Source organism: Andrographis paniculata, unplaced genomic scaffold, assembly GCF_009805555.1.
Source record: "Andrographis paniculata isolate CXL003 unplaced genomic scaffold, ASM980555v1 Contig37END, whole genome shotgun sequence".
NCBI classification, from domain to species: domain Eukaryota; kingdom Viridiplantae; phylum Streptophyta; class Magnoliopsida; order Lamiales; family Acanthaceae; genus Andrographis; species Andrographis paniculata.
The window spans coordinates 6,072,668-6,098,217 of NW_026137570.1; the positions used below are offsets into that span (position 1 = coordinate 6,072,668).

Below are 25,550 nucleotides of genomic sequence, written 5' to 3' on the forward strand. Positions count from 1 at the left end.
ATCTAAAAGACTGTGTCCTAAACAAATTTGTCATCCTTGTTCGGACAGAGGGAATATTAATTTGTTTTGATTGGTTCAAATTTTAGCATAATTTTATTATATGTGTATTTGTATTATTAATTTAATGAATGTAATATGAAATGAAAATGAGATAAAATGAATGAGGAAATAAATAATGTCCAAATGTCAAGTGACTTGGCTTAAATCCTCTTCATATTTTTTCAATTAAATTTATGTGAATTTTTACAAAATCAAGATTAAATTCACCTCGTAAATCTTGTTTGCAAAAACTGCCATAAAAAGATTCCTCATGTTTCATAGTATTTCGCAAAATTATGAATGGGAGCTACCAATCCGGACCGTATTAAAAAGGTTATCGAGACACCGCATTGAAACATCACAATACTCTGAAACGAGGTCTAAGAATGAATAACAAATGATTCGTCTAGTGCAACTTCATTGCTGGCGTAATTTTCAAGTTATTACATGGACTGAAAATTTACTCAGATATCACTATAAAAGTAGCTGCTACTACCGATTCCGAATTATTTGTTGTGACATAATTACTATGGTTTTAATATGTTCTAATTTCATCGTTAGATAATCTTCTTGTGACATCCATATGCTTGATCTTGATCATATGTTATATTTATTATTGTTAAGGTCAAGATCTTGCCTTTTAATTTGAAAATGTATTCCGCATGATTATTTATTTGATTGAAACTTTTTATTTTTATTATTTATTTTTACTTGTTTCTTGGACTAATTATGGTTATTGTCAATGTTGAAGTTTAATTTCAAATACTACGTCTATCTATACATACTTAATATTTTTTTTTCCAATAAAAATAATATTCCCTCTTGCCCCACTAAAATTGTCCGTATATTACCGTAGATACAAAAAAAAAAAAATTTTAAAAAATGTCCCATAAGGGATGGCCTGGTGACGTAGGGGTTGGACTTGTGACCGTGAAGTCACGGTCGGGCCTGGTTGTTGTATTACTCTTTCGACAATAGTTTTTCATTACAATTTCAGGCTTCAGGATTACGAAAAGCTATGCGAAAGAATGGAATCATTGTGGATTGGTACGGTCGTATTATGGAAAACGACAAAGGTAAATTCATAGCCTACATCAACAACCTTTACTCTTTCTTTCTCAATCAATGCATTGATGGATCTATCGATCGCTTGTGCTTCTTGAAATGTAAACAGAATCAAACGACAAATGGTGGGTAGGGTTGCCGACTCCTCCTTGGGACGATACAGCAATCTCGCTCGACCTACCACCAAACTTAACATACGCGGATGTGTTTTCGAACGTAAAAACTCTCTATTTGTCTTAACTTAACTACTTACGTTGTATAAGTGCACGCCGTGGCAAGTTTGATTTTGCATTTGTTCTGACAAAATGCTATTGGATTTTTATGAAGTCGTATCTTGGTGTGCACGGTGAAAAAGGTGAGTTAGTTATTTCCTTCCAAAACCTCATAGTTGTATGGTTTTGTAATCTAGTTTAATGACAACTTCTTTGTTTTAGATGTCAAGAATTGTCCGAAGGAAAGCCCCAACTTCGAGTCTCCCAGTTGTTCTAACGATCACCTCAAAGGAGACTCTCTCACTTGCTCGAAGACGCTGGACACCCCTCCTCGGCCCAAAATCTTAGAGAATCATGGCGCTCCAAAAATTTCAAAGTTTTCTCTTATTGACGTAAGCATTGCATATATACATATGTATCGGCACGTCTCGATGTCACTATGTTACTTATCATTCTTATTCCATTCCTCCAGATCTCCGAATCAGACATTGAGATGAAGCTTGCTATTACAAAGAAAAGACTTCAAAAAAATTATCAAGACATTGAGAACGGTACATCATCATCAATAATTAAATATACTCATTATGTACGCTTTAGAATTGAACTAAGCTTATTTGCATTGCATGTATAGCCAAAAGACAAAGAAAGATTCAAATGATTGAACTACACAATTTGCCCAAGGATAGTCTCTTGCAAATGGATAATCCATCAAAGCCTTTTCGGCGCGGACCTTTCACAAAAAGATTCAAATAGATGGAGATACGGTTGGAGGCAAAGATCGCCTCAAGTTGGAAATGTGGCCCTCGCTGTAACAAGAGCTTTTATTTCAACTTTTATTGTAAGAACTAGTCAAAGTCGACCAAAATGTATATATTTTTTAGAACTACGTCATGACTTGATCCTTTTTATGGGTACGTAGGCAGCTTGGATATAATATCCAAGTTCAGTCAAATATGCAAACAATGTAATATTCGTCGGCACAATCACAGCATCAATCAAATGAAAAGAAATACACAAATTTTGTTCTACCAAAATGAAGCACTTATGGCATTATATTCCAAATTAGATATTAGTTCAAAAAAGTTATGTTGATTTTGTACTTCAATAAATGTCAATGATAGTGCATACATGTATATAATTTTGTGTTTGCATTTATATTTAGGCTTTGTTCTCTTGTGAATTTCTTGCCGGATTTTTATTATTTAATTTTTTTTCGTTTCAAAAATATCAAATCAAACAAATATTCTTTAGTTTTTTATATTACACTAAAATTGTTTTTGTTTTATTAATATCACATAAACACCTGTTTATATCGTATTAAACAACAGCTCAAATTCAAATTTTTTCTATCCAAATCCACAAACCTACACACCCTTACAAAATTCAATCCTAGTACTCTATTTTACTTTATTTTATTAATTCTTAATCTTATATTTCAAAATGAGAAATTAGAAGAATGCAAAATCCATCGAGAGAGTTTAGTTGCAAATGACATATGATCATTGTGGCAACAATAATCACCTTTCCTATTCATAATTCTACTAAAGACAAGTTTAAACATATGACACTCTTGAATACTACTAAGATGATTTGTGAGATCGGCCTACGATCATAATCATGTACCACACCCGACCCGTCACACCCCAACCACTAGCCCATTTGTCGCTATAGTAAGATTCTAGTACTACATCTAATGAGTCGAGCAATCAGCGACCATTGGTGATTGCTCGGGTTATATACGATCATCTCGGAAACCAAATATAAATTAGGCCAAGTGATTTATAAGTTAAGAGAAACTTCACCGATGTATGTTTGGTGTCAAAACAGGACATTACTTAGTCGCAAAATTATTTACGAACAACCATCTCATCGCGTACCTGAAGAAAATGTGTTCGCCAGCCATTCCTACCCCATATCAGCATCCGGGTGACTAAGTCCTTCATATTCCAGCTTCAAGAGAAGAAAAAAAGAAAAACAAAGATCGGTCAGCCAGCGGTGAATTATGTATAATCGTGCCGTTGGAATTGGATTTGACAAAATTACCGTAGCTTTACTGTGCTCTAATTTCATCCTTCGATAATCTTCTTGCGCTCTCTTCGAACGAAACATTGCCTGAACCTTCACAACAGATCTCTCGACACGTTCCTCAGCTTGTTTCCTGCTCGCTCTGAAGAAATCCTCTTCCGCATTACTGTCATCGTCCGGACCTTTTTCAGGCTCCGTACATTGAACTTGAAGCCCCCGGAAGCCTCTCCGCTTCAGGCGCCAACGCAGTATTGCTTTTTCAACAATGCCAACAGACCAGACAATCTTAGTGTACTGCCTCCGGACTTGGAATCCCCGGAAAACAGCCTGCAATCAAACACTACTTATCAACGGATCGGAAGGTAGGAGGCGTAGCATCACTTAAAAGTGCAAATGCGGCTTAACTTACTTGAATTTTGATGGCTTGTCGGCGCATATTAAGGAATTCCTTCCGCATCTTCCATGTGCGGAATCTGTACTGGATTCTAGCAACAGCTGCCAATTTTTTGCGCGACTCGAAGTTGCGGAAAGCATGCTGGATCTTCATTGCCGCAACTATGCTGCGCGCTTCCGCCTCCGGATTAGAGGCCTCGACTTCTTTAGTTCGTAATTTGTATGAACGCTCCCTGAATGCAGCCTGAATACGTGCAGCCGCATCAGCTGCCGTCCTGTAAGCTGTCAATGTATCCTTGAGATATAATTCGTCCTCGTTGAAATTTCCGAAATTTCCAGGATCCTCGGATTCATTCCGGATAGAAGATTGGAGTGTTCTGCTTACATTTCCAGCTAAATTCATATCATTAAACTGTGCGACTAAAGCCTTTTCAGCAAGATAAGCTGCCAAACCATCGAAACCGCTCTTAGAAGCAAGATCAGCAGCAGTGCAACCGCCAGGGCTCTCCGAAGTAGGATCCGTGACAAGATTTGGCTTTGCCCCAGCAGACAAAAGAGCGGCAACCATCTTTTCCCTGGAAAAAATCACCAACAGATGCATATCAGATATATCAGAACTTGAAATATGGATTCGAAAATTGCAAAATCTGCAGAAGAAGCTCTATTTACAGTTCTTGGAACATTGGGACTGTACCTTCCATAAAATGCAGCCCAATGTAGTGCTGTCCACCCAAACTTATCCCGATAATCCATTGATAGACCAGACCATGAATACGGGAGAATTGCCCAAGTATAACCTAAGATGGCACACAAATGGATTACGCCCTGACCATGTTCGTCACGTTCCGGAAGTTTGCACCCGGATACCACTTTCTCTAGCAACCATTCCTGAAGTCTATTCTGTAAGGTCAACTCAAACAAGCTATCCCTTGCCTGAGAGAAAGGCATTTTGACATCTTCAGTCAATTTGTACAGATAAAGCCAACCCTTGGAGACGTGCGATGTCCTCTGCGCAAAAGCTTTGGCTTCCTTTAAAGCACTTTGGGATAGCTTGGATGAGTATACATCAAGGCTCTGGGAAGATGAAAACAACAAAGAACCAAGCCTCATCTGCAGTCGAAGCTCTTCCCAATCAGATTTATCATCCAAACATACTGTCTTGGCCGGTGCAGAAGTTGCACGGAACTCAAAAGTTAAAACTTGGCTAATTGGATTATGACCATCAAAACTCAGATAGAGATTCACAACTCCAGGTGATTGAGGTGGAATTACACAGCGAAATACTCCATCTTGTAAAACTTCAACACTAACAATGGTATCTCCACATACAAGAAACAAAGTGGAATCTGCCACGGGTACTTGTCGTCCATTGAAACATCCAACAACTAAGATCTACATATCAACATATACCATTTTAAGTAACAGTAATGATTTGCCCAAAGAAAACTACAACAGGCCGAAAAAGATGCAAATTTGGGAGAGAGAGAGAAGAGGAACCTACTCAATTTTTCTTCTTCACATTGAAGATAATAAGGTAGCAGATTGAGAGAATATGCATTTGATCCTACAATTCTATATTTATTTTCAAAGTAACACTACACTAGGATTTGTTTTTCTGTACTTAATTATCAAGAAGTTTACTATCAGCGAAATATAACGCCTAATCGTAAGGTTTAACTAAAATACTGCACCTTTGTTTCTTCAGTTGAAAAGGCCCATGAAGGCGAGACATCAGCTATGTTGAATATCTGATCCAGCGCGGATGAGAGATGGTTATCTAACATTCGAGAAATAAATGACTGATTTCCAGTTGATATTGACGATTCCAAAGCTTGATCTACTGATCCTGGAGAATCGGCAATAATACAGTCCACCCAGTTCCCAAAACTGTCCTGTGATTGTAGTGTGTCTTTGAGTAGATCATCTAAGGAATCCCCTCCAGCTAATGGCCCACGCCCAGAAACAATGACCTGAAAGTATGTTATTGTATCACATAACTCTCTCTAGTGGGATCCAGAATTTGAAATATTAGAGCAAATTGAATTTGTCCCACTAACATGTCCGGAAAAACTGTCAACCGAACTTTCTGGGGATACTTTGTTGGTTGCAAGGGAACCCTCCTGCAGGATAAAAAAAATTCAATCAACCTAAGCTTGATTGATGTCATTAAAAAAAAATCTAGAACATGTTGACTGTAAGCCAAACTGAACACCTGGGTGCGGAAGAATAGTTAAAGAAACTAAGGTTGTGTTCTTTTGTGGATTTTTACTGTTCAGATTTTTTTTTTCCCTCCAAATCTATCACATCAAACAATTACTTTTCTTTTTTTATATTATACTATAATTTTATTTTACATTCAAAACATCACGTCAATTTCTATTTTTGTTACATCAAACAACTATTCGAATTAAACTTTTTACTATTAAAAAATCCAAACCCACAAACAAACACACCCTAAGATACTCTTGTATAGATTTGAACAATGAAACCATACAATAAAAGATCAAACGGGAACCATAGCCTTCATAGTGAAAGTACTAACAAGTAATTGGAGATACACTAATGTGAAAACCAAGACTTGTACTTTGAAAGAATTTTTACAAATCAAATGTTAAAATCTCGCTTGCCTAAACCGGCGATGTCTTCCCAGGATAAAGAGCTACTATTAACCGTTAACCATTTAATCAAATATTACTTTAACATATTTTATCTTTCAACAAGGCCATCAATACTTATCTATAACATTGTTTCACACAAACATTAGATCTTCCATCCCATTCTTAGACATGTGAATAGATGGTTAATAAGGTGAGATCCTGTACTTCTGAGTTCATAATCAGTAGAATAAATGTTACTATGTTTTTAATGGATTCGCAGCACATAAGATGGTAGATTAAACTATTCTAAACCTGAATCACTTTAACTTATAACAAACATCCTTTGCTGTGGAAAACTGCATAAATTATGAAGTTCAGCACTTACATTAACTTTGTAACCATGCATCATATATTGATTCATTGCGTCAATTCCTGCAGCTTTTCCATTGGAAGAAAATTACACGTATTACAATATAAAGTAGCAGAAACAAAATAAGTGGTGTGTAATATGAATCCAAAGACTAGAACACATTATGCTCATACCTCCTAGCGGTATACTTTGATTGTTGGAGGCATCTGGCATCAAAAGCTCATCCCATTCTAGCGTATTTATCTCATGAAGTTTCTGTTCATGATCTTTTATGATCATATTACTGTTATGCTCTGAAAGTACACCAAGAAAAGAAGACTTAACTTCCAGACATATCCAGAACGAAAGTCGTGTCCGAAATAAGCAAGTTTGTTCGTGTATAAATTGGTTAGTATATTTCTGTGTGATAAAGTAAAAACCTCACTGCTGAGTGCTGACTAACTAGTTAATAGTTTTCAAGAGAAATAAACAAATTAATCCTGAGTGTTGAAGTGAAATATCTTTGGAAGAATTCTAAAATCACCTAAAGGGGATCTGGTACTTTTGTAATGCACCATAGAATCAGACTCTTCCAACAAAGGACCAGAGGCAGGTTTCTCACAGATGGCAACAGTGGAGTTGGAGCTTCTAGGTGTAGCTGGAGCTGGGGAAGCCTACGAATTGAACATTACACATAAATTAACCTCAGCTTCAATGTCCTACTTCAGACATATGAGTATGATTATTATGTGTAGATGTCATTTCCTGAGAGTTAGTTTGAGTTAATTGATCATGATATGAATTATAATTGCATTTTTAAGTAAAGCAACCAAAAAGTGCTCATACTAGCAACCTACTAGTCTTTTGCATACGTGAAGTTATAACAGATGTTCCATTTCCAGGATTGAACGGAGACACCGGAATCATTTTGAACATAAAACGCAGAAGGAACAAAACAATATGTTGGGAGAGGAAGACTATACTAGCCACACAAAAGGGATTTGCAGAATCATACTAATGAGTGAGAAAGGCCTCTTCTATTCAGTTTATAAAATGATTAACAAATGGATGGGGGAGATTTAGAGTAAAAAAAAAAAACAACAACAACAATGAATGAAAATATACTATTTCATACATGAATTGTCTGACTGGGCGCCACATCTTCAAAATAGAATTATCAATGCGTTAAGAAAAGTATGTTTAGGTAACTTTGTCCCTTTGTGAAAATGCAACAAATTTATTAGTTATAATGTCAAAAAACTAACCTCATATCTAAATAGACATCACATAGTAGGGAATGTGTTCCATATAAATATTCAGCTCAGTACTATCCATTCATGTGTGCGTGCACATGTGTCTAAACATAATAGTGATACATAGTATTATTACATAAAAAGCCAGTAAATAAGAGCAAATGAATTCCATATTAAGATTCAGCTCAAGGATAATGCACAAAAATTGATACATTTATCTATAATTGATATTAAAATTCACAATATCGAATACTAATATACTAGAATCTGGTAAGGCACACAATTAACAACATATTTGCTCTTAGTAAGAGAAAAACCTCTTGAGTATCGCGGTAGTGGACAAGGACGATATGTTCTAAGGACCTGAAACAATAAAGGTGCTGATCAAATATACATACATATATAGAGAGAGAGAGAAAGGAGATTTTCAATCAACAAACAAATGGCTGAGTTTAAAAAGGATAAGAGACATTAGAATAAGGACTAAAGTAGATCATAGATGTAAAGACTTGTGATTTCATACGCTTTATGATTTCATACTTGTCAAGTAACCAGTAACATCTGCGAACAAATGTGGGGTTGTCTTCTCCATGAGCATAATATACATGGATTCTTTCGACATTTCCAACCTGTGTTGTGAGAAGATAATAAAAAACAACAATAGTGTTGACATATCAATACCAAAAAAATCACAAGAATCAAGTCTTCTGTCAATTCTAGTCACTTAGACTACTTAACTACAAGTGTTTATATTTACGTTGTAAACAGATTCATCAAATTGAAAGGAACAAATATAGAAAGAAATGGAACAAAAATGCCAATAGAAGATTAGAAGCAATGTGAACTAACAGAATCTAGAAACATGGAATTCAACACAAAGTCGCTTTCACATTCAAATTTATATAGATTGCTCAATAATATTAAGAAAAATAAGAATTAATACAACCATTAAACGTATCATGTGTATAATTTGCACACAAAATTAGAACAGGGCTGTAGTTTGATTATCCATCAAGAAGAGAAGTGGTATCAAGCATAAAGGATTTTGCTATCCACATCCAAAATATCATGCAATGTCTGAAATGAATACAAAAATCATTAAACCCATTGAAATTACTTGTCTATGGTTGAATAAGCATACTATAGCCTACACATTTAGAAGTCCACATTTTATAATAATAAATGTTTGAGTTGTTTTCTCGAGTAGAAGTAGGGGGTAGGCATGTGCACAGCAAATTGAGAATCAGAACAGGATTGGGACAAGACTGAAACAAGTGGTATACCATCTGACTTTTACGATTCCTGTCCTATGTTTGTCCCAGTTCCTGACTCTTGTTTATAGTATAATCATATAAAATTAAATAATTTAAATAAGGAATTATATAATCAGTAATAATCAATAATCCATATTTTTATTTTTTAGGTACTATTGATGACTTAACAATAATATACTTATATACTATCAGTTAAGTAAACATTATGCTGTATATTCATAAAAAATAAATTAATAAAAGTCTATCCTTCTTTAATATTTTCTTCGGAGTAAAATCTAGTTTACAGAAAATGATGAATATAGTCCAGAATCTCCCTTACTATTTGTTTTATAATTTAACTTGTTAGAAAAGGGAACGTTTTGCTATAATATATATAAATATATATATGTAGGTACATGATTATAGTTCTGTTGTAGACTTCTAAACATACTGTTTCATTTCAGATAGTAGATCATAAAATTCCCAAATTTCCAGAGATAAACCGGGATGGGACAGAACAAAAAAATATTTAGGATGGAGCCATAACTATGTTTCTGTCCCGATTAAATTCTTAGGTGGGACCCCATTCTCACCCCTAAGTACAAGAAAAATTGCATAAGTAAACAACACATTTATGAAAATGAAAGATGCATCCAATCACATAACGGAACATTCACACCTTTTCTCCACCATTGGAGATGTGTGAACTGTAAGGTTCTGTGTCCACTGTTAATGCATAAAAGAACTTACTTTCAAGTGCTCGTGAGCTTCTTTGACTGTTTTTCCATCCTTTTTCTTCTTCCAGTTATAACCATCTTTCCTAAAATTCCGAAGCATCTTACGGTCAAACAACACAATTGTGCCACCTATTTCAATACAATAAACTTAACCTTAGCTCATGTAAATTTTTGGTAGCTTCAGTAAGCCATTCAACAGGTAATTTGTGTTAGCTCAATTAGTGGGACATTAACTTTTTCCATCCATAGTTTCTAATTACAAAATATAGGCATGAATACGAATTAGATGCATACTTTTAGGCAAATGTACAGGTTTGACGTGAACGGTGAAAATTTTGTAGTTACAAAGTATTGCGTGAATCTCATTTGGTCTGAGCCATCTCGCCTTGGCCTCCTCCATCATATTGCCAACATCCAAAGCTGCCAACAACGAAAAAGATCCAATAGATGACAAAAACCATTAAAATGAACCAATAGTGAGCACACACCACATAAATTCTGCTTCATTAACATCAGAAGATCAATCATATATGCAGGGGCATGCACAAGTCTTTAAAGAGTCAAACAACAAGTAATTTTTTATTTATATTAAGAAAGTAATAATATTACACACAATGGAAATGCCTATGCAAGAAACTTAAAAAGATAACATTTACATCAACAGATTATTGCATTTGCATCACTTGTAACCAAAGTTTGTAATGACATTAAAGTCCGGCTATATTGTTCAAACTTCAAATACACTTAGGGTGTGTTTGTTTGGAGGTTTGGACTTTGATTTGAAATTTGAATAGTAAAAATTTTGAATTGGAATGGTTGTATAATGTGATATAAATAGGTGTTGATATAATGTTTTGAATGTAAAATCGATTTTCAATGTAATATAAAAAATGAAAAATATGGGTTTGATTTGATGTTTTTGGGGGAAAAATTTTGATTAATAATAAAAATTGGGTGAAGTTTGACAAGAGAACACACCCTTATAATGCCAAATCAAATTATTCTTCAATTCTTCAGTCTAGTTCATGCAAAGTACCGAAAGATCATCAACCCTCCAAATATTGTTTCATCATGTCTCCCCTCGTGACAGACACAACTCAACCGCTCAAAACTAAATTTGGTTCTATAATAAGCACACACATGTACAAAATGTGTTGTTAAGCCATTTATATCTCCAATAACTAACTCATCAAATGTCAGAGAAAGTATAAACACAGAAGCAATATTGATGATGATGATGACGACGATGACACCAACAAATTTATCAGTGATATCGGAGATGATTTCTAACAGCTTCAGCTAACATTACAAAGACTTCATCAATCACTAACTATTGATCATAGAACCCGAAATAACTTAAAAAGTAAAGGTCAAAACATACCAAACCCTAACCACTCACGAATCACCTAAGAGAGAGATGTCAGCAACCAACGAGGGATCGATAATCAAAATATAATACTTTCAGCAAAACAACCATGAGACGTACCTCCAGTGGTTCGGAAGCCATGAATCTCGGAGCCAACGAGGGCAGTATTATTCTCCATCAAAACACTTCAGATGAGAATCAACAAACACCAATCGCCGCGTGCAACTACAGCATCAGACGCGGTTATCAGGCCCACAAAGTCAAATAACAAAAATAAATAAAATATAATCATAAATTTGCGCTCTGAAACTAAAATATTCAACCCAAATCGCAATGGAGTTAGGGCAGGGCGGCGATTCCTTGGTAGGATCGCAAAATGAGAGCTGAGAAGCAGCGTCAGATTACGCTTCCTTGATCGAAGAAAAGTTGCTTTCCTGCTTTTAGAGCATTGGATTCTCGAGAGTTCTATGACCTCTGTGTATCCTCCTCATCCTCCTCAAATGGCAAAATAGGACATGACGATTTCCTGAAGCTTCGCCGCCGGCTCAAGTGAAGTCAAGTTTGAGTTGCCCGACAAACCCCTGTTTAACTGCTCTGTTTGGTCGTACCGTCTCTTCCAATGCTAATTTCGTGGGTCTCTTTTCCTTCCTTATTTAACTTTTTATTTTCTTCAAACTTTTCTTATCTCTCTCCCCCCACAATATCGATTGATTCCTTTTATTAAGAATATTATATTTAAGAATAGTGTATTTAAAAATATTTAATTAGTTAATAATAATTAATTATAATATTATTTTTTAAATTTAATTAATAATATTAATAATTTTAAAACATATTATTTAATATATATAATTAAAAAATTTAAAATATATATTTAAATATTTAAAAAATTATATAGCAATAAAAAAAATATATATGTAATATAAATATCATACTTTTACTTATTTATAATTAATATAGATTAATTTTTAAATTGATATATATTTGTTAAGTATGTTCTGATTTAGTAAATTTTATCAAAAATAAAAAAATATATATCAATTATTATGAAACAAATAAAAATAGAAATTGTATAAAAAGATTGTCCATTGAAAGGTTGTCATTGTTCATTTTTTTTTTTTCTAAAATAAAGTTACAATTTTCTAATTGTAATACCTATATAACTATAATAAATACCCTTTCAACTTACATTATATTACACGTGCAAAAAGTAAGTGACAATCTTGCATCGAGACGGAGTAATAATTTTAATATAAAATAATATACAATATAAATTACAAAAAAAAAATACTGATAATAATAATAATAATAATAAATTCTAAATAGATATCTTTTTGTATCTCAAAATACTTTAGCCCATGTGCTTTTTAAAATAACACTTTATTTGATTTTGATTTTAAACTACATATTTTATTAGAATTTTAATTTAAATAGTATTTCAATTGCATTTTTTTGTAAATATAAAAATTATATATTTATTTAAAAATATTTTAATGCATCTTGTTTTTATTATGAAATTAGTTTCATAAATATAGATTTTGTTGGATAAATTTGATTGTGGTATTTATGGTGAATTAATTTGGTTATGTGATCCATCCACAATATCTACACTACCTTTTACCCTTGCCACACTTTCTCTCTTTACCACTGATACTTTCTTCTATTTTATTCTCACAACCATGCACAAAATTAGTACAGGGTTTGGAGGGGCACTTAACCCCAAGCCCCAAAAAAAAAAATATATTCTCTCCGTCTCAATACAATAGCTTTATTTACTATTTTTGTCTGTCTCAAAATAATATTTTCATTTTTATAAATAACCATATCATCATAAAATTATCCCTATTTTTTTATTATTATTACACAATTGTCACTACTTTTTACACTAATATACTCACATGAGCAAAAAAGTCATTTATCTTTACTTTTTACCCACTACAAATATAATATTAATATTTCTTAAATCTCGTGCCCAATACAGTAAGACTATACTTTTTGAACAGAGAGAGTAGTATAATTTTAATATAAAAATTAAAAGTTTTAAATCTAAATATTAGAATTTGTCCCCTCCCCCTCTCTAATTCATGTCTATTATTTTATTTTACTTTTTATTTTAAACAAGATTGTTCGTAACTCTGTCATGTTTCAAAACTCAGCGTAAATTTTCTTTTTATTTTAAACATTGCATATCATCTCTTATATTTTAAAAAAAATATTGCATAAAATCACCTGTGATTTCGAAATTCAACGTAAATACCCACTTTACTTAAAAAAATTGCATGACATCCCTTTATACTTTAAAAATATTGCATGAAACCCTCTTGACATACAAAACATATAACAAGGGAGGTTTTATGGTGGTAGGGTTTCATGCAACGTTTTTTAAAATATAAGGGGTGTCATACAATGTTTAAAGTATCGAAAAACTTTACGCTGAATTTCGAAATCACATGGAGTTAAGATTAAGTTTATCTTTATTTTATTATTTCAAATTTATAATAATCTATAATATTTTTAATTTTAAATATATTATATAAAAAATACTTATAAGTTTTGTTAATCTAAATAATTTATTTTACTAATATAATTTTTTATGTAATATATAATATAAATCATTTTTTTTTTTTCGCAAAAATCAATATTAAATACTAAATATTCCCTCCGTCCCGATTCCAAATGGGTCATTTGGGATTTTGTAATATATTAAAAAATAATAGTATTTTATTAGTTAGTAGAAGTGTATAATGGATTTTGACATTTTTGTCATTTGACTTTATATAAAAAGTATATGTAATGATATGTTTGTAATTTAGGTAAACATAAGGATATTTTGATATTGATGTATGATTAATTTTACTAAAATAGAAAAAAAAGATACTTTCAAATGAGACAGACAAAAATGGTGAAATAGTCCTTTGAATTGGGACGAATGAAGTATTATTTGTTTATATTACAATCTCATGTATCTCAGATAAAATATATATATATATATATTTCAAACTAAAATACTAAATAAATATACCCATAATTTTTTATCTAAAATATTAACTCTACACCATCTTTTTTTCTCTTTCTTTTTTCCGTCTATTTTTTTTCGTATCACCCCACTATATTATCAAGGAATATCGAAGATGATAAGATGACATCAAATCAATAAAAGTGAACTGATACGAACAGATTTTTCAAAAAATACACTTTTGGTTAAAATAAGAAATGATGATTCATTTCATGATCTCAAATAAAATAAATCGGATTGTTAAAAAAAAAATTAAAGTAGGACAATTTTGCTCCATCGGAGTCTCGAAACTTGCTTCATCACTGCTCACAACAAAGATATTCATTTCAAATTTTTAATTAATTATTATTTTCATATATATATATATATTATTTTATAATTATTATTATTATTTAATGATATATTGTTTTTAAATTATATTTTTATTTTGTAATAATAATAATTATTAGTATTTAATTACGTTTGAATTAATTATAAATTAAATTTATTTATATTATTTAATATAACTTTATATATTAAACTGTGTTAAAAAAATATAATTACTATATTTTATTTAATAAATTAATTTATTTTGTTAATATTGATTTGTTTAACAAAATTAAATATATATTTAGATTTATATATTTTAAATTTTAAATTAATAAAATATATTCAATATTGATATTATTTAATAAAATATAAAATTTAATGAAATATAAAAATATTATAAAATTTAAATATAATAAAAAATTTAATATATATTACAAAAACTATTTTATATACATATCTAATATTTATATCACTTGATGTGTCATATATCCCAAATTAATTGAGACCTATAGCATAAAGGTGAGATCTCCCTAGCTAGCTGCCCGTTACTTCGTACATAAAAATATTGATATAGCTATAAAAATTTGATATGCAATAATTATACGCAAAATTGTCACATAATTTGACACAAAATATAATAAAAAGATAAATAAAAATATATCCATAACTATTTTAGTAACAAAATTTGTTATGAATTTTTTTCATCAATAATATTGAAACAAATTAGCTCCATTTTATTTTTTTATAATAAAATTTGTGTCACATTTATTCACAAATATATGAGCAAATAAAATTATTCATATTAAATATTATGGCAAGATATTATTATCATATAAATTGTATGATTGTTAAATATATAAATTATCTTAACTAACAATTCAAAATCATAATAATTTTTTACTATAAATATACGTGCAATCTATCTATACCTCTTATTATATCTTATTTTACAATTTAATCTATCTTACCTCTTATTATATCTTATTTTAAAATTAATTAATATTTTACAATTTATTAAAATATAATATTTATGGATAAATTATTTGTAAAATTTATCTTTTCTTTTATATTTTATTTGAAATTAATTAATATTTTATAATTTATTAAATTATAATATCTATGAATAATTTTTTTTACTAAAAATAATATGATTGAAATAGACAAATATCTATCTTTATCTGTTATACTATTATATATCAATATAGTTATTATATAATAAATTAAAAAAGTATAATATATTAAGTTATAATATTTATATAATATAATTATATGATAAAAATAAAATTTGTTAAAATATTTTACAAAAATTAAAAAAAAATTGTCTTATTATTCAACGAAATTAGAGACCTATAAATAGGTATAATATACAGATTCGATAGGCTTAACCTTAATGGATAAAATCAAAATATAAAATAACTAAATTCAATCTAAAATTAAATAACATCTCTCCATAAACTCAAGTGGTGTGGCAAAACAACTTGAGTTTATAAAGAGAGATCGAAGATAATGCATCCACAATTGTCCATCGTTCAATCAGAAGCAGTATTGTCAACTGAATTAGAGTCGGAAACAACGAGACTCTAGACGGAGTCGGAAACAACATTCGATGGAGTTGGAAATAACATACTCTCGATGGAGTCAGAAACATGGCTCTGGAGAAACGTGGCAAAACAAATTGTAAACAGATACACATACATGACTTCAATCGTAGACAAAATAAGGACTCAAAATATAATTAAAATCAGAAACTAAAATACTAGAAACTATATTCAAAGTCTCAAAATTGAAAAACCTCCGCTGACGCATAGACTCTGATATCATATTTAAATATTTTACAGAAACTCAAAATTTATATTATTATTCATAACAAAAATAGAAGTCTATAAATAAGTATAATATACAAACTTGATAGATTTAAATCTAATGGATAAAATCAAAATATAAAACTAAATTATGAAAATTCAAAAATTGCATTATTATTTATAATGAAAATAAAGACATATTTACAGATTCGATAGACTTAAACCTAATGAATAAAATCAAAATACTACCTCGTCCACTGCCACTCTATCAATTTACTTTTTGCATGTTAATCTTTAAATATTAATTATTATATCAAAACATAGTACAAATTAAGGAAAAACGACAAAAATACTTCTATTGGTGTCTTAATGAAATAAAATTTATAAAAAAATTATACAAATATAAGGATATCTTTAATGTTAAAAATAATAACACCAAATGCAAATGAATAGATTTGTGGTAGACGGAGATAGTATAAAACAACTGCATCAAATCTAAAACTAAATAACTACAATATATCAACAAAATTGAAATTTTCAAAGTCTATCTATGTAATTAATATAATCATACAAAAATAGATAAATATTTTATATATAGTTAAAACTTCTACCACGTTTACACAAATTCTTCAATAAGGTGGATATAGTTTTTTCTCTTCTTCATCTCTTCATCTCTTCTTCCTTTCTATCATTCTTCATTTATCTTGTTCTATGTTATTTGTGCTCTTTTCTTTTTTCTCTTTGCAGGTATGCGGGTGTTGGAGATTGGTTGGTGAATTTGAGATATGAAAAAATATCAAAAACTACAAATATGATAATATTCATATCGAATGTTAAATACAAATCGAATCCGAGTCTCATGTAGACGTGATTTTCTTGAATCGAATTCAGTCGCCATTGGTTGCCTTTCAGGATAGAACGAATTGAACGAAATTACAGATTTCGCGAACCAAATTAAGAAAACGGAGAAATTTTTCGGAGGATTTTTTATTGCAAAGAAAACTTATGATTTATGGAAATCTTACGGAAAAAAAAAAATAAAATTGAGAGATCTGTTTGGCTTAAAAAAATGAACATTGTAGACGTGATTTTCTTGAATCGAATTCGGTCGCCATTGGTTGCCTTTCAGGATAGAACGAATTGAACGAAATTACAGATTCTGCGAACCAAATTAAGAAAACGGAGAAATTTTTCGGAGGATTTTTTATTGCAAAGAAAACTTGTGGTTTATGGAAATCTTACGGAAAAAAAATAAAAATAAAATTGAGAGATCTGTTTGGCTTAAAAAATGAATCTTTTATGTAAAATTAATTTAGGATCGTAGTATAATTCTCCATGATCTCCAATGCCCATCTTTATATATCTCAAACATAAGCCCAAGCAATTGAGCACAAACCTATTTATTACTTAATGGAGTGAGTAGTTATTTTGTGTTCCCTATGGGGGATACAAAACTTTCATTTCTCTTATCTCATCTTTCATACACACCAGTGTGTATAAATAACAAGTCTTTGTATTGTTCATGAATTTGAAGGTAAAATTTAAATATTTTTATTTTTTATACTATAATTTTGATGTTGCTAGAAATTATTTGAATATTTATTTGATCTTTATTTTGTTGATATAATAATGTTTAATTTATTTTATTTGAATGAGTACTCATTAATGGAACAATTTTAATTTTATGTACTGATATATTGTTTGAATCTTCACGGAATCATCGTATATATTGAATCGTTAATTTTTTTCTTTTTTATTTTTAACTAATATTTTGTGAATTTTTTTTTTTTTTTTTTTGTTTTTTCTCTCTATTTTTTAATACTAAATTGAGTATTCTTTTACATTTTTTTTCTTCAGTTTTCAAAAAATAAAATGATTGTCTTTTTTTTTTTACATATTTTTTTTATTTTTTAAAAATCACATATCAAGATTTAACTTCATACAAGCAACCGTCAAGAGCAATATATGCGTTTGGCAATTAGATGATAGCTTTTAGCTGTTAGCTGATTCAAATAGTTGTTAACTATTAACTAATTCTATTAGTTGGTTTGATTAGCTAATTCAATTAGCGGTTTGTATTAAAATATTTAGAAAAACAATTTTTTGACATTAAATGTTTATATATAAAATAACAATTAAAGATATTTATATGGTATTTTTTAAAATATTTATTTTGTTCATTTTGATTTAAAATTTTTGAAAAGTTCTTTTATTAATTATTACAAATTATAAAATATCTATTTTTATTTTTTAGATTTAAAAAAATATTTTTATTAAAAATAATAAGAAATTTTTATTAAAATTATATAAAATATAAGATAATAAATCTTTCATATATATTTTTATTATGGTGATTATTATTTATTAATTTATTCTATTTTATTTATTTTTAATGTAAATTTTATATAATAAAAAAGTATATGAATAAATTAATAATATTTGTCTTTTCTATTTGATTTAATTTTAGTAAATTTATATATTTTACAAATATAATAATTTATATGTAAGAATTAATAATTATTATTATTTTAAGTTTAATTAATAAATACTGAAATAAAAATATATTTATTATATGTATGAAATAAATAAATTATTTTTAAAGATAAATAAGGAATAAGCATAATTAAAGGGAAAAAATTCTTCTAAAATGCCGGGTAGATTAGTTTTTTAGAAATTAGTTTTTTTGGTCCAAAACTCTTTCGAAAAGCTAATTTACCAAACACGCAAATTAGTTTTTTGACAGATCAAATAGCTAAAAGCTATTTAATAAGTTGGCAAAATAGAATAAAATTTCCCTGTGGTCCAAAAATTCCATAAAACCTACTTGTGGTTTCTAAAACGTTGCACACTCGCCATTTCTTTCTAAATTGCATTAACGGTGTTAAATTTTTAGACAGAGTGACCATTATACCCCTGTCTAAATTCTCTTTCTCTCTCTACTCTATCACTTTTCTTTCTCCTTCCTCTTCCCCTTCTCCTTCAACGCCTCATCTTTTCTTCCTCTCCCAACTCATACCATCCACCATCGTTTTCTTCCTTCACCACTCTCTTCTCCTTGCCCAACTACTTTTCTTCTCTATTTCCCCTCCTTAGACATCTTCTTCTTCTTCTTCTTCTTTTTTTTTTTTTAAAAAAAATCCTAAATTCCCAAATTAATTTTTCCCCTTTTCCAAAAACTCGATCTGTAATCACCTTGACCAGCTAGGTTGCCGCACACGACCAGACGCCACACCGCAGTAGCACCGCCGTCGACAACCGCTGGCCACCCACGCTCCCAGGCCAGCGTGGCCACAATTTTTTTTTTTTGTTTAATTCAACCCTTAATTTTAGTTTCCACCATTGATGGTGAAGAAAATCATCCCGTTCTTGATTCTTCCCAACACAAAAACACAATTGCAAACCCACTTTGATGAGTGTATTGATTTTTTAAATTTTTTAAATTTTTTAGTTTGGTATTTTTTGTTTGGGATCTTGTTTAAGTTTTTTTTATTTTTATCAAAAGAGAAAGAATTTGTTCCAGTTTGACAGCCACTGCCGACCACCGCTCATCGCCATCCAGTCGCCGCTGTCTGTATTCACCTCGGTCTTCCACAGCCTATCGCCTAGGGCATCAATCATCTGTCCTCTACTGTTTAGGAGAAGAAAAATGTGAAGTAGATGAATATAGGTGTATTAATATCTAAGGGTATTTTTGTAATTTCACACAGTAATATATCAATTTTCGTACAAAAAATTGCAATAGGAGCGCGTGAGATGCAATCGCCGTTAAATCCTAACGGATGGGGGATTTTTTGCAACGTTTTATAAACCACAAGTAGGTTTTATGGAATTTTAGGACCACAGGGGGTTTTCAGCAAATTCAGGAAACCACATGGAAGTTTTATGCTATTTTGCCTAATATGTTAAAAGTTCTTCGAAAAGTTCTTTCCCAAACCTTCAGCAATCCAAAATCCGAAAGATTTAGTTGCATGTCTATTTTTAGTATTGTTATCGCTCAAAATATTTTTCGACGGTTTATCGGAGCGAGCCTGCCGAAAATCGGGTGAGTCCTCCAGCTTTCTCCAAAAAGGATCTGCAACCGTGTTCGCAATAGTAAGAAATAAAGAAACAGATAAAAAGAGACAAAGATAAAAGAAGAAGAAAACAAGAAAATTAAAGGAATGTGATAAGAAATAAAAGGAAGCAAGGAAAAATAAAAGTAGGAATGAAAGCAAATTGGACGAAAAGAAAAATAAATTGCATAAAAGTTAAAATTAAGAAGAGAAAAATAGGAAGTGTGTAGAGAGGTGAGGGCTACTTTGAGATAGTCTCAAATATAGATTTAGCTAAGATTCTAATTTATCCAAAATCTACTAATATCTTAATAAATTATCCAAAATCAAATAATATCTTATCCCAAATAATATTTTGGGATAACAAATAGTATTATGTAAATATATTTGATCAAATATTTTATTGATGTTACTATATGTATTTAAAAATATTAATTTTGTTAACTGATGATTGTTTATAGTAGTATTTAGAAAATATAATATTGTATTAATGTTTTTTTTTATTGTTAATATTTATAATATTGAATTCTACAACTTAAATTTTACATCAAATTTTGTATTGCTATGTACATGAAAAATTAAAATATTTTATTTTAATTGTTTAAATATTAATTATTTATGACAAAATTTATTCAAATAAATCGTGACAATTTGTATGAAAATATTTTGTAAAATAATTTATTATTTAGATGTGGCAAAATATATATCCAACTTATTGTTGTGGCGTGTCAAATAAATTTATGACAAATTATACCGTAAATTGTCATGACAGTTTATGTACAAAATTAGCTACATTGTTTATGATCACTAAATATATTTTATGGCTAATTTTGTAACAAATTTATTAGCTACATATATTTCAAAAAAAAAACAAAAAAAAATTATAGCTAATTTCATATTAATATGAATGTTATGTTGTAGTGGTGTATTACTAGGATTGCATGTTGATTTTTTGTTGACTAATTTTTTTTATGTGATTAAAACATGTATTTTGAATTAATTATTTTATGGAGTATATGATTGTTATCTTTGTGGTTGTTGTCTATGTGATTGTGTGAATATTTATGTGTTTATTAGATTTTGTGATTGTGTTTTCGAATATTCTTTGTGTTAGTATTCGATCAAACTATATGTTTTGTGCAAGGGTAGGATGTCTTGTATTGTTTTGTCTCCGGAGATTTTTGTGGTAGGGTCGATCGATTCACGTGCTTAGGTTGTAGAACTTTGTTCTTAGCCTATAGAATTGCGTGTTTGAATTGTAGAGTTTTGTGTCTAAGTTGTGCTGAGTGCTTAGATTGTGTGTTTTTTACTTGACGTCAAATAAAATGGAGTTCATGTTGTGTAATTTTAAACTTTGTATTAGGCATGTAATTGCTTTCTTTTGTGAATATGCATATATTATTGAATTGTGTAGTAGCTTATGTGCTCGTTTAAAATCTATATATTCATGCGTTGAATTTGTTTAATCTTGTTTATGTGTGTGTTTTGTAGTAGTTGTGTATATACTATGTGGTAGATCGACATGTGTTCAATTTAGGTGCATGTTAGGGCTTATATGTCTTCGTGTGTTATGTTTAATTTGTATTAATATTTGTTCGTTGATGCAGTAATGAACAAAAGGTGATAATAAAACTCATCAGTGTAGGTAAGTTTGTATATATAATTGAAAGTTGAATATTCAATCACGGTCAAAATAGATGAAATAATTAAGAATTTTGACCCTTAGTAACATAACTCAATTCATACTTCGATAATATTAATTAAATTGGTTCACTCATTATAGTCAAAAAACCATATCACCTTTACTCTTAGCCCATTGATTAATTTGTTTGTTAAGGGTTTGTTAGGTAATTAGTGGTTCAAACCTTATTAACTTTTTAATTTCTCCAGTTTTAAATATTGTTTAGCCTTAGTTTAGTTTAATATGTTAATTTCAATTTCGTTTCGTTTTATGTTTTAAATTTGGGTTTATTCAAAAAAAATTTTTTGTTAATTTATTAGTATTTGCACTACAAAAAAATTAGTATATTTGTAACAGAATTTCGTTGCTAAAGTTCACGTAGCTAACATAATTCAATCTCTAATTCCGTCTCTAATATCATTAGTAACAGAAAAAGTGAATTTAATAACGAAAAAATCTCGTTACAAAATTGATAATTTCTTGTAGTGTTGTTTGTAAAGTTTGTTCGAAAAACTCATCGAGTCCAATATAAATTTATAACAAAGTCAAAGACACTAAATTCGATTCTCAATAAATATTAGAAAAAAATAATACAACGCATACACAAAAATAAAATTAAAAAAATCAAAGTAGTCGATTATTTTATATAAAATATTAATTTTATATTATCAATGCATACATAAAAATAAAATAAAAAAAATCAAAGTAGTCGATTATTTTATATAAAATATTAATTTTATATTATCAATACATCCTCTCCTCATGTCTGATAGCAAAAGATAACAATCTCTCCAAACTTCACATCTAAAACAACAACTAAACAAACACACCACTGGTTCACTAATGTGTAAAACAAAAAAGAAAAAATTGGAATTTTTATTAGTAATTGAAATTTATTAAAATATAATAAAATTCTTAACCCGATTTGATTTTTGTTATCGTAAAAAAATGCCACCGACGGTCTACCTAAGAAGGCTAGTCAGAATTGATTTGTTTGAAGGTTCCTCGCCTTTTTCAAAAAAGATCTGGACTATCTCCCGGTATTCGAGTAATCAATATGGTGAGAAGGCTGAAATTCAAATTTAAAAGTATGATAAATTGGAAAAAAAAAATTGAAATTTCATTAAAAAAATGCAACTGTATAGTGCTAAAAAAAATGGAAGAAAAAAAATATTGAAAGAAAATTATGTGTAAAAATGATGAACAATATTGTTTAGATATTTTGAATGTAGTTTGGAATGTCATTTGTATTCAATATGCATGTCCTATATGTCAATCCATAATTTGGATAAAACTTTCTTTTTGAATAAATTCTATCTTTCTCGACCTTCTTCACAAATATCCCACCTTTCATTTATATTTGGATTTTCATCTTTGATGAATATTTATTCTTTCCTAGAGTTTATCTACATATATGTGACATTCCAATTTTTTTTTTTTTGGATAAATATTTCTCTTTCTTAAATTTTTTCTATAAAAATCTCACTTTCTACCCCAAAACAGCTTCTACATGACCTATCAAATCTACATTTGGATTTACTCCTATGGGCTGCTACAAGATTGAGCCGGCTTGATCAGTGGGTTAGGTAAGCTGTTGGGCTATGGAGTTGCTGGCTTTGGGCTTTTGGCTGCAAAATCTACCTTGGACTGACTTTGAGACCTAACTTTCCTTTTACAAACAGTCACTCACGTCACCTTTTTTTTTATCAAGTCCCCACCTTGACTTGCTCTTATGGGTTGTTGCAAAATTGGGCCGACACGAGAAGGTGAAAAGATATGCTAATTTTGAACCTTTGGTTGCAAGATCTACGTTGAGCCAACTGATGATCTAGGTTTTTTTCTTTTCGATGAATTACAAATGTCCCTACAAAATTATCTGGAAAAAAATAAATCTGTAATCCTAATAATTTTTTAAGTAACTAATGTTCTATGCTTTGATGAATCATTTTGTTGTTAGTCACAAAACCTTCTTACGAAGGTTGTCCCTGATTGGAGCCGTTCACTTGCATTTAGTGTCTAAGAGTTAGCCTATGGCTTCCCATAGGCCCGTGGATGTCTCTGCATGCAACCTTATCTACCATCCGTTTGACCCTTTACGTAGGACTATTCATAAGAACAAACCAATCAGCTTCCGTCACTTTATCATTCTACCAGAGCTCGGAAATGAGATGTTGAAGGATTACAGACCTGTCTCTTTTTCCTATTCAGTTGTCCCCACATCATTCTTCCAATTCCGCTAGATGACTTGGCTAATGTGATGAATGGTCTATCTTATGTTGGGAGTCACTTATCGAGCCTCACGTCTTTGGGACCTTCCGGAAGAACGATCATCCAAACCATATCGTCTTCCTAGAATGTCTAGGGCCGTACATATTTTTGGAAGGTTGATTCGGCCTTCTCGTTAACTATATATGGATTAAGGCGCCTTGGGGGTTGTTTATAGGGTTAATATGACCCCTTCGTAGGCGGGCGATGCTCCACCAGGTTTTTTGAAACTCCGGCATCTCGTTGTGGTCCTGTGCAAAATAATCTTTGAGCTCCTGAATCAAGGTGACCATTTTTTCCCGCTTTTTCGCACTCATCAGGATCCTGATCTGCGTGATCCGAGGGCAACCTCATCCCCAAATTGACCTCATTCAGCGGGTCTTGCGCTTCAAACGGTGGGGTAGCTCGTCGGATCGGGGAGCAAATCTCATTTTTACTTTGCTCCAAAAATGGTTGTTGATGAAGTGCCCCTGCCTGCCCATCGGGAAGGCGAACGGCATGAGCTCCGGCATGTGTGAATGGACAATTGAACTTGTCCGCTCTTGCTTTCAGAACCTGGAGAATCATGTCGTCATTGATAATGAATTGACGAGCTGCTGGGCCGTATATTGGCCTCAAATTCTCGAGGCAAAATTCTAATCATATTAACTTTGAAGTCGCTCTTATAATGTAGGGCTCGGTCCTATCAGTCGCTATTATTTCAACTACAAATTCAACTCTTAACCAACCACACTCATAATTACAATTTCAATTTCCTTAGTATCGGATAGCCAGACCAAAAATAAAAATTCATGGTGCCACTATCGTGCCATTAGCAAGAACAAAAATAATTGAATCCCCGAACGTAGCACCACGATAGAATATGGGAAAAAATTTTAAAAAAGAAACAATTTTACGCCGAAAGTGGCGCCAAATATATATATTGTGTTTGTTTGTAAAATTTTGCATTGATTTTACAATTTCATAAGATATTTTTCTAAAAAAAATAAAAGTAAAATATTAAATCAAATACCAAAATTTTATTATATTGAGTTAAAATTTAATTTTAGTATTAAAACATCGTATGAATACATATATATATTTATGTTATATCAAACAATTATTTCAATTCACATTTTACTTTTCAATACTGAAAT

At 30.4% G+C, this 25,550-nt stretch overlaps 2 protein-coding genes across 3 annotated transcripts; one reads left to right on the top strand and one right to left on the bottom strand.

Moving 5' to 3' along the window:
* The first annotated feature begins 916 nt into the window (after positions 1-916).
* On the top strand, positions 917-2,069 carry LOC127250175 (uncharacterized). The gene is made up of 6 exons (XM_051273335.1): positions 917-1,115; positions 1,214-1,320; positions 1,432-1,459; positions 1,539-1,708; positions 1,789-1,867; positions 1,948-2,069. The coding sequence occupies exons 1-6, from the start codon at positions 1,058-1,060 to the stop codon at positions 2,067-2,069; spliced, it is 564 nt and encodes a 187-aa protein (XP_051129292.1). The 5' UTR covers positions 917-1,057.
* Positions 2,070-3,077: 1,008 nt separating this feature from the next.
* LOC127250412 (calmodulin-binding transcription activator 5-like) lies at positions 3,078-11,960 on the bottom strand. Of its 2 annotated transcripts, none has more exons than XM_051273697.1 (15): positions 11,613-11,960; positions 11,410-11,514; positions 10,218-10,343; positions 9,937-10,052; positions 8,474-8,562; positions 8,251-8,296; positions 7,225-7,354; positions 6,875-6,994; positions 6,717-6,763; positions 5,792-5,854; positions 5,426-5,704; positions 4,429-5,126; positions 3,751-4,309; positions 3,360-3,668; positions 3,078-3,266 (listed from the first exon to the last, which is right to left on the bottom strand). In XM_051273697.1, the coding sequence occupies exons 2-15, from the start codon at positions 11,465-11,467 to the stop codon at positions 3,222-3,224; spliced, it is 2,685 nt and encodes an 894-aa protein (XP_051129654.1). In that variant the 5' UTR covers positions 11,468-11,514; positions 11,613-11,960; the 3' UTR covers positions 3,078-3,221. The 2 variants fall into 2 exon arrangements, with proteins under 2 accessions (XP_051129654.1, XP_051129653.1); XM_051273696.1 differs by having other exon boundaries at positions 6,717-6,769; positions 11,613-11,959.
* Positions 11,961-25,550: the final 13,590 nt, after the last annotated feature.

Excerpts from the sequence above, each read along its gene's own strand:
- LOC127250175 (XM_051273335.1), top strand. The coding sequence starts at position 1,058 with ATGCGAAAGAATGGAATCATTGTGGATTGGTACGGTCGTATTATGGAA. Across the intron at positions 1,321-1,431 it reads ACGCGGATGTGTTTTCGAAC|TCGTATCTTGGTGTGCACGG; the intron begins GTAAAAACTCTC and ends ATTTTTATGAAG. Across the intron at positions 1,709-1,788 it reads CAAAGTTTTCTCTTATTGAC|ATCTCCGAATCAGACATTGA; the intron begins GTAAGCATTGCA and ends CCATTCCTCCAG.
- LOC127250412 (XM_051273696.1), bottom strand. The coding sequence starts at position 11,467 with ATGGAGAATAATACTGCCCTCGTTGGCTCCGAGATTCATGGCTTCCGA. Across the intron at positions 7,355-8,250 it reads ACTACCGCGATACTCAAGAG|GCTTCCCCAGCTCCAGCTAC; the intron begins GTTTTTCTCTTA and ends TTCAATTCGTAG. Across the intron at positions 3,669-3,750 it reads GACAAGCCATCAAAATTCAA|GCTGTTTTCCGGGGATTCCA; the intron begins GTAAGTTAAGCC and ends GTTTGATTGCAG.